This window comes from Triticum dicoccoides, chromosome 2B, assembly GCF_002162155.2.
Source record: "Triticum dicoccoides isolate Atlit2015 ecotype Zavitan chromosome 2B, WEW_v2.0, whole genome shotgun sequence".
NCBI classification, from domain to species: Eukaryota; Viridiplantae; Streptophyta; class Magnoliopsida; order Poales; family Poaceae; genus Triticum; species Triticum dicoccoides.
In genome coordinates this window covers 160,960,927-160,970,010 of record NC_041383.1, presented here as the reverse complement: position 1 = coordinate 160,970,010, position 9,084 = coordinate 160,960,927, and the positions used below count along the sequence as shown (strand labels likewise).

Genomic DNA, 9,084 nt, shown 5'->3' with positions numbered 1-9,084 from the left:
GTGGCGATGTGGGCGGCGGCGGCGGGTATTTAAGAGGGGAGGGGGCGGGGTCGGCTTGGGGAAGGGGCACCGAGGCGGCGGCGGTCTCCCAGACTCCGGAGGAGTCCAGTGCAGGCACGGGACGAGGGAGGCAGTGGCTGGCTGGGCCTTCGGCCCGGTCGGTCCGAAGTTTTTTTTTAAATAATTCCGCTGAAATTTAAATAAATCCTAGAAAATTACATAAAAATCTAAAAATGACAAAACAAATTTTCACCGTCTAAATAAAATATTTAGAACAAGATGAACATTTTCTTGGCCCTAAAATGCAATTTTGAAAACGTGCAATTTTTCTAATTCAAATAAAATTGCAATAAAAACCAAATAAAATAAATAAATTGATTTTAACATTTTTCCTCTAATATTTCATTTATTTTGGAGAAGTCATTTTATCCCCTCTCATATATTTTTATTTTAGAAATATTAGGAAGAAAAATAATCAAAACCAATTGATCCTCTTTTCAAAAATTGAGAAAACTCAAATATGAAAATAACGAAATCCCCAACTCTCTCCGTGGGTCCTTGAGTTGCTTAGAATTTCTAGGATCAAGCCAAAAATGCAAATAAAATATGATATGCAATGATGATCTAATATATATAACATTCAAAAATAAAAACTTGGGATGTTACAGCCTAGCATCTCTAATCACTGCCTTAGTTTTACTGTTTTTTCATGTCTTTGGAGTAAAGAAGGTATGAGTGAAGGAGAAAATAAAAAGAGATGTTTAGAAACCTTGATAATTATTTCAATATTAGTAAGTTTTCCATTACAAAAGTTATGAATAATACGCAAGTAGTGTACAATTAACATGATCCTCCCATTAACTTGTTGTCCCTCCCGTCAAGGTTCAGCCCCGGCCGATTGGTCACGACTAGCCAACCACCGCCTCCCAAAAAGCTTGGGCTTCTCTACCTCCCGCCGGCGTCGGCGCCGGTCCAGCCTGTCTCCTGTGGCCTTAGGGCCATGAAGGCGGAGTGGATCCCAGCCCTTGCCGGTGGGAGGGCTCTGTTTTTAGATATTTTTTCAAGTTTTGTTAGGGTTTCTGCCCTGCTTAAGAAGGCGAGACGGCGGTGGCTCCCTGAAAATGGAATAACGGTCTCCCGCCTTAGTCCCCGTTCCGTTGATGCGTCTAGTATCGTCGGTGGGCGTGTGGAAGTGTGTCTCCGATCTGTCTTTGGTGGATTTGCTCGGATCTTTTCGTCGTTCGTATATGTTCTTGTGTCATCAGGTTGGATCCTTTTAATCTATACTCTGCAGTGGCGGCGGTTGCTGTTCTGGTGTGTTGGTTCTATGGGGTCTTAGCACGATGACTTCCCGACTGTCTACTATAATAAGGTTTGCCCGACTTCGGCGAGGAAGGGGCGATGACAGTGGCGCGCCTTCGGCTCGCTTTAGTGCTTGTAGTCGTCGCTATGTGGTCTACGGAACTTGATGTAATTTTTACCGTTTCTAGTGTTCGCTGTACTATCATTGTTGGAGATGAATAGATTGGAAGTTTTTTCCCGTGAAAAAAACATGATCCTAACTTTTGTTCATGTTAAGCTCATGCATGGTTGTATGTTGAGATGACATGTTTACTATTGGTTGTGATAAATAAATTTGCGGGATCAGCTATTTTCTAAATATATGATTACTAAGTACTCCCTCCGTCCGGAAATACTTGTCGGAGGAATGAATGTATCTAGATATATTTTAGTTCTATATACATCCAATTTTATGCATTTCTCCGACAAGTATTTCTGGACGGACGGAGTATTTTGTTAGAAAATTTCGAATAATTTGCATTTAGCATCAAAGCAAAAAAAAAATTTGAGGAAAAATAACTTTTGATCATAAAATAAATTACGATGAGCAAGGAAAAATAAAAGAGCTGGGCTGCGCAGGGAGGGCGAGGCCTAGTTAGTTTTTCCTTGCGAACAGCCCACGAGGTCAACCGGTCACCGCCTCACCGGGAACTTCCTAGGGTTTCCTCCCTTTATCATCCACCAAACCCTTCGCTTCCGAGCCTCCCCAACCGCACACCGCCGCTGTAGTCTCCCGACACAATCAATTGTCAAGCCCACTGTGTTGGTGAGTCGTGATGTTTTGCCGCTGCACCATCTTCGATCTGTACGTACGTACCTGCGATTTCCTTTTCTTCTACGCTGCCCCAGATTCAGATCTGGATACTTCGATTTATCGGGTTGAGTTGCAGTAAGTAGGATGATTGGGCTTGATTGATTTCTATTTGACGATGGATTCGGTTCGTATTCAAATTACAGGGATCAAGGGCCAACGGCAACGCCTTTAAAATTAACACGAGTAATTCAGGAAAAATCTGGACCTTGTCCGCCCGTTTACAATTAGGCAGAACAGGATGCCAAAGCGGCCGCGGAAACGTGAGCATGGCGGCGGCCGTGAGCGACTTTACCTTGTCTTTGATGACTGGTGCCATGGATATAGCATCCGCAAGGTAAACTTGTTGCCCGGCGAGAACCATCAGCGGACTGCTTTCTCAGACCAAGACGACCAAGACAAGGTGCCACATTTTCCTCGGCCTTTCTTCCGCATGGTGGCGCCTCGTGAATCTCCTAAGTACTTCACATCAGCCTTTGGCACCAGGATCTTGGCCATGCATCCGAGAGATCCCGAGGGTGACTTGTTGGAAGGTTACTTCCCCATGTTGGACGTCCGCTCGCGGTGCGTCACCACTGGCCCTGGGCAGAGAGATCTTTTTTATCCCATCTACCACCTCCCGGTCGGCAACAAGCTATTCACTATGAGCTTTTACTCCTTCGAGATGCTCTGCTTGGAGTCCTTCGAGATGCTCTGCTTGGAGGAGCTCTCAGCCAAGGTATCGCATCGAGATTCCAGCAAAGAGTGGTCGTGGAAAGAGCTCGAGCAGCAGCCATTTAATGTTTGTGACGTCACTTCCTACTCCTTGCACCCTGAAGAACGGACCTTCCTCATCAGCACCAAGGAGGACACCACCGAGGCCACCTATAGTTTTGACACGGAGAGGCATTCATGGAAACTACTTGGCAATTGGGTTCTGCCCTTTGACGGCCAGGGTCACTTTGACCAGCACCTCAAGGCCTTTGTCGGGCTCTCCAAAGAACCGGACACCCTCGGCCAAATTTACTGCTGCGACGTGCCCATCTATGGTACCCCTGAAGGGCGGTGCCCTGTCCCTTCGATGAATCTCTGCAAGGAGAATCTGTTCATTTCTGGTGACCCAATGGATAAGCATGTAGGTGCTACCCTTGTCTATATGGGAGGCGTGAGCAAATTCTGTCTCGTGCAGTGTGTCAACAAGGAGGTGAGGGTTCCTGGTTTGAGCCTACCTGGTTCCTGGATGTATCGTCTCACAACATTCTCTCTCAGCCTGGACGATCAGCGTAAAGAACTGACGACTGGCGATACCTGTCACTCGCAGTACTACAAAGTGCCCAAAGCAACCACCAAGTCGTTACTCGTTCAAGATCCTGTGGCATTTTGGATGTAGAATGCTGAAAGTACTGTCATGATAATCAGTTCCTATTTATTTTCACTCAGTTACAACCCTGTTGCCTTCTACAGTACTATGTTTTAATAATGTCTGCACTCCTGTGATTCAGTCAATGTACTGTCTTTTGTTTTCATGTTAGCTTGCAACAAGAAAGTATTCCATTATGCGTTTGTTTTTATGTCTTTTGTTTTCCGGTAAGAAGTTGCAAACTAAGTGTCGGGGGTGCTGCTGCTAAAGTAAACCTGTCACCTGGCAATGCCATAGAAATGCATCGTTTTAATCTGTTTTTGTTGTGCTATGATTTTTCTAACATGCGTTTCCCTCCTATCTGGATGTGTGCCAGCGTGTGATGTTCTGTGAATCATACTTTAGGCCTTGTTTGGTAATAGGGTTTTTGAGGGGATTGGTGGGGAACCTTTAGTTTATTTTCTTTAGTGGGAAAGAAAAATGTTGCTTTAAAAGGGAACCTCCTAGTTTATTTTCTTTAGTGGGAAAGAATGGGCTGTTCTACTCTTTTAGGGGCCGATGGACTATACAGTTGGCAAGCCCAAGCCCAAACTTTCACCGCAAAACAAAAAGGATAAGCCCAAACTGGCCTATAACCCAACTACTCGAGACCGGCGACTCTGCTAGTGGTTCTCTCCTCTGATTTCTCTCGCCCGCCACCGGCCCTGATCTCGGCGATGCCCGCCTCTCACGACCCCCAAGTCCGGCGACGCCCTCTTCGCCAGCGTTGAGCACGTAGTAAGCTTCCAAACCACAGCCCTCCCCCGACCGCCCGTACATCTGCACCCCGCGCTGATCTTGTTGTGTTGTTCTGCAGAACGCGGAGCTCTTCACGCTCACATGCGGCAGCTGCTCACGGATCTCGAAGAGGTCGAGGAGGTCAACAAGCAGCTCGATCAGATGTACGCCCGTTTTCTTAGTTCACCTGCCTCTTAAGTTTATATGCAAATTGGGAAACTGCTGATGTCTGATGGTGTCCATTTGAGGGATCAGATCTAGAAGTGGGAATCTAGGAATTTGCTGTTCTTTTACCTAGGGATCACGTGTGAGGGTTTACAGTGATCTAGGGTTCTACCGAGGTGGTAGGAGTTAGGGTTCTACCGGGTCTAGGACGGAGGTTGTAGGGGAAGGAGGGAGCTGGGTGTGGACGAGCTCGCGGTCGCCGGTGGCAGGGCGCTGTCGTGCGCGAGGGAGGAGGCGGCGCAAGGGCAGGAGGTGGCTAGGGTTTTAGGGTTCAGGCTCCTCTGGGAGTCGGGCAATAGAAATAGTCTTATTGCTTAATTTTCAAAAGAGTCTTATAGTTGTTTATATAACCATGATGCTAATAAAAATAAGATAAGTTGTGGGCTAAGCCCCTAACTAAACCTGCCCAGTGGGCCTCCTCCGGGTATAAGTTACCCCGGTCATAACAGTCATACACAACACACACACCAGGCAGCGACACACGTATAGTCATATATGTATATAACACTTAATTAGGAGTGAGTAAATTATACCTCGCCAATTTCTTCAAGACAAAAATCTGGACAGTAACCTCTAGGAAAATAAGCAGTTGCTGGCAAGATGCCACTACCTCGCCCCCTCTCCTATTTCCTTCTTAGGATGTGCTGAACTTGGAGGATACAACCCAATGAGCCACGAGCTAGTCGCCTCCTCTGTTTGCTTTGCAAATTTAGCCTAATCTAGAGAAGAGGGAACCACTAGATGAGCCATTGGGACAAAGGAGAATCGGGCAAAGCAGAAAATATGAAGGGCACAAGTCCGCATACCTAGGGACCCAAATCCTGTTGGGGATCGTTGGGGATTGAGCAGGGTTGGCCGGACAATCGCCGGAGAGGAATCAGCCGCGCCGCTCGCTGACCGCCGGCCCAGCACGGAATGCTCAGAGGAGGGCTGCCACTGTTAGCAGGACAATCACCGGAGAGGAATTACCGGCGTTCCAACGCCGAACGAGAGGATCGTTTCCTAACCCTGGCTTCTTACGGTAGGAAATAGAATGGGGATTGGCATCCGCTACGGCCTACCGGGAAAGCGGGATTGTACAGAAGGGCTCAGGTTCTCTACCGAGATGCAGAATTCTTGCGGGGTTTAATTTGCAATTTGTACATCCTTCCATCTCGCAGCGCACATTTTCTATCCAACGGCACAAGGCCAAGTTTCCATGTTTTTGCTGAATGTATGGTTTCCACCAGATATGTGTACTCGCACTGAAAATGGTTTGTCTTCTTTTGCTGCTATATATTTTATAAATTTCTTTTGTCAAACAGTTTTTTATTTTAAAGGCAGCCCGGTGCATGTGACCTCATGCTATTTGATTCTATGAAACTGGCATTAAAAGAGTAAATTAACTTGCATAATAATGTATACCATTTCCACTTGAGAATTGCATGTTCTTGATATCCAGATCATAAGGCATATCATGCTGAATCTCTGTAACTAACTGTTGCATGGTACCACCAGTGGGGTGCCTGCTACAGTATGAATACATAAAGTGTTTGAGCGAAACAGTCTATGACCAGCTTGTGTGATAATTATAGAATTGTGTTCCCAGAGCTGTGATCCTACCAGTTTCAAGTCATTTATCATTCACTGATCAAGTTTAAGTGACGTGGTGGTGCAGGTTCCATGAAGACGGAGGTTACATGGGTCCGCGACATGCTTCGTGGGGATGACGCCTACGAGATGCGGTGAAGCTCACCAAGCAAGTCCCAGAGGAATACCCCTACAAGGATGATGACTAGTTTCATCTCAAGGGGTAGCTCTTCCGCACGGTGGCACTTGTTTTTTTGTCTGCATATCCGTTTTGCTTTCCCTGTGGCTGTAATTTCTGGTACAACCGTCAAGTTTTATATGAGGCACCTGTGCATTGTATTTTGCAGCTGCGCTGTGTAGTGTGTACCGCAGATGTATTATAGAGATCTTTCCTGCTTTGGAACAGTGCCTGGAAATGAAGTGTTTTTACTCTGATTAGCTGACAAATCTTTTGGGAATAAACTGGTCCGGAAAAAAAAATCTTTCATAGCTAATCGGCAAACCATTTTCTGCTATGAAGTTATGCACTTTTCAGATTGGCTAAACTTTTTTGCCACTTGAAGTTCTAGATTTGTCCTATGTCAAATTTTTTGAAGGAATGGCCGAGTATATACGGAAAAAAAAAGTGCTTACAATTACAATATCAAATACTCCCTCCGTTCCTAAATATTTGTCCTTCTAAAGATTTCAAATGAACTACCATATACGGATGTATAGAGACATATTTTAGAGTGTAGATTCAATCATTTTGCTCCGTATGTAGTCACTTGTTGAAATCTTTAGAAAGACAAATATTTAGGAACGGAGGGAGTACTATATAACTACAAAAAAATTTATGACGAATCTAGTCTAATGAAAATGATTTGGTGTTGCAGTAGATTCATATTTCTTCTCTCCTGCATTTTTTTTAAGAAAACAGTGGTGCCAACGTATTACATTCCCTCGTGAAATCTATCAAAAAAGCTAGGCACAAAAATTCCCTTTTATGAAAAGGATGAAAACATTATAGGCATTGATATAGACATCCGTTTGCCAGCTAATCTTCCCAGCCATCTTGGTCGACCTACTTGAAGCCAGACCTGTCGACAGCAGGTTGGGCATAGAGTTCGATGGTGTCAACGGCGCCTCCTTACCATCCCAGGTCTCTCGAGTTGTCGTCCCACCGGTAGCTCCAGTGCATCAAGCTTCTGTTATGCTGGCCCACCATCTTGCTTACGCACCCTCCGCTCGGTATTATTCGGAAGGTGTTCCTTGTGACTGCGGTATCAAGATTGATTCTGCAGGTTTTTTCTTCTGTGACTTTGAGAACCATCAACATGTCATTCATGGTTTCGCTGACAGAAACGCTCACCTGTGTCTGGATTAATAATGACAGAAGAAGAGAAGATCAGTACAGCACTCAGACAACACTAAAAACAGAATGCCGAAGTTCCGGTTCTATATCGAAGTTGATTAGAGCAAAGGTAGACCCAGGGAGACAATTTAACAAATATTAGAAAAAAATTATACAATACTACTGCTAAGCGTGTCTGTAGACCGGGATAGGCATATTATACTGCAATTCATGTGTGGTATAACACCCATGATCAATCATGGAACAACAGACACAAAACTGGATTTTGCAGCCACGGCTTGGGAAAGTGCCACAAGACACTCATATGCCTGTTGGACAAACTTCCACTGCAAAATGAAAAAGGAAATGACAGTTTTTTCAGAAATGTATATACTCCAAGCAAAAGCAAAATGCTGAGACATTTCATATGAGAAGATTAAGCCATAAGAGCCAACCGTATGATTATTTCCAAAGATAAATTATTATGCACAGTAGCATACCTCATTGTGATCGTTTGCTTCAACATGAACTGTATCTTGTGCCAACGTCACATAATCTGGAGCCGTTATGCTAACATCAAGTGGGTTTATGCCTTTGTTGTCCATCAAAAGGGATAGAGCTGACGAGTCTGGTTTCAACTGTAACAAGTCACTTATGTGCAAAAATGCAGAAAGGGCTCGAAAGAACTAGGATGAGTACATTAATAGAACTTCAGAGAGATCACTTGAAGAAATATCTTGGCAAACATTTCTATTTGAGGAAAAAAATGATGGATAGTGGGTGTTCTTGAGGCAACACTAACAAAGTTCTACAGGGACTCCATTTGCACTTCAGAAAAAAATAAATTATGTCTGATTTAACCCCAGTTTTAAGTACGGTACTTTTGGTTTGTAGCCCCGCCTAGGCCCAAAATTCTGACAAGAGTATGGCATGTCCAAAACTGTGGTCATCAATTGATAGCACTAGTTTTGGCTGCCCGTTGACAGTAAACTAAACTATAATTGGCAACGCATTACTGCCATGTCTAGACCAGTTGTGTCTTGTGTGAACCATCCAATTCAAACATCACCAAATTATGGTAGCAGAAATTTTGGCAGGGTGAAACCAAATTACCAAACAAATATGCATCAAGTAAATTGCACCGTGGGCCTCGGTACATTTAAAATATTGCCTGATGGCGCCAATTACATCCAGCTGTCCGTTGACAGACAACAAAAGTGATGTGGTAAACATCTAAGTGGCATGGGTAACTAAGTTTCGGATTCCCAACATGGAGAGCACATCAGTTATATCTTCCTATGGTAATTTAGGAAGCATAACTGAAAACTTTTGAATATCGCATTGATACTTAATGAAAAAATTATTAGTTTAGCCGCCATAAGACCATGGCAAACCTTCAAAAGTTTCTTTTTTATCTAGCAAGTTTAAGCATGATATAAGCATATACCATCGTAAGCAAACTGCACACAACCGGAGAGTAAAGAAGAATAAATGGCTAGAAAGTCACCTCCGGAAACTTTCAAGCAGGCAATGAACTTCTTTTCAATGAGACATCTATCGGATGGATCACATTCGCTGATAAGAGGATCCAGCAAGAAGTCCGTCGAGGATGTTGTTGCTGTGCTGTTATCTTTTCATTTGGCTTCTGTACTGGCTCATCTTTTCCTGTGCTAGTTCCTTTGTTCTCAG

The 9,084-nt window shown here is 44.3% G+C and overlaps 1 protein-coding gene, 1 long non-coding RNA gene and 1 pseudogene across 3 annotated transcripts; 2 read left to right on the top strand and 1 right to left on the bottom strand.

Annotated features, from left to right (window-relative positions):
• Positions 1-2,022: 2,022 nt before the first annotated feature.
• On the top strand, positions 2,023-3,657 carry LOC119362768. Of its 2 annotated transcripts, none has more exons than XM_037628026.1 (2): positions 2,023-2,150; positions 2,299-3,657. In XM_037628026.1, the coding sequence occupies exon 2, from the start codon at positions 2,394-2,396 to the stop codon at positions 3,519-3,521; it is 1,128 nt and encodes a 375-aa protein (XP_037483923.1). In that variant the 5' UTR covers positions 2,023-2,150; positions 2,299-2,393; the 3' UTR covers positions 3,522-3,657. The 2 variants fall into 2 exon arrangements, with proteins under 2 accessions (XP_037483923.1, XP_037483924.1); XM_037628027.1 differs by having other exon boundaries at positions 2,045-2,107.
• A 477-nt stretch (positions 3,658-4,134) lies between these two features.
• On the top strand, positions 4,135-6,551 carry LOC119367446. Its single transcript, XR_005176308.1, has 3 exons — positions 4,135-4,268; positions 4,348-4,432; positions 6,151-6,551. It is a non-coding gene; the product is annotated as an uncharacterized LOC119367446 (long non-coding RNA).
• A 389-nt stretch (positions 6,552-6,940) lies between these two features.
• The window catches only part of LOC119360722, a 2,773-nt pseudogene continuing 629 nt past the window's right edge, over positions 6,941-9,084 (bottom strand).

Bases quoted from the DNA above. Each gene is read 5' to 3' on its own strand.
- LOC119362768 (XM_037628026.1), top strand. From the start codon at position 2,394: ATGCCAAAGCGGCCGCGGAAACGTGAGCATGGCGGCGGCCGTGAGCGA.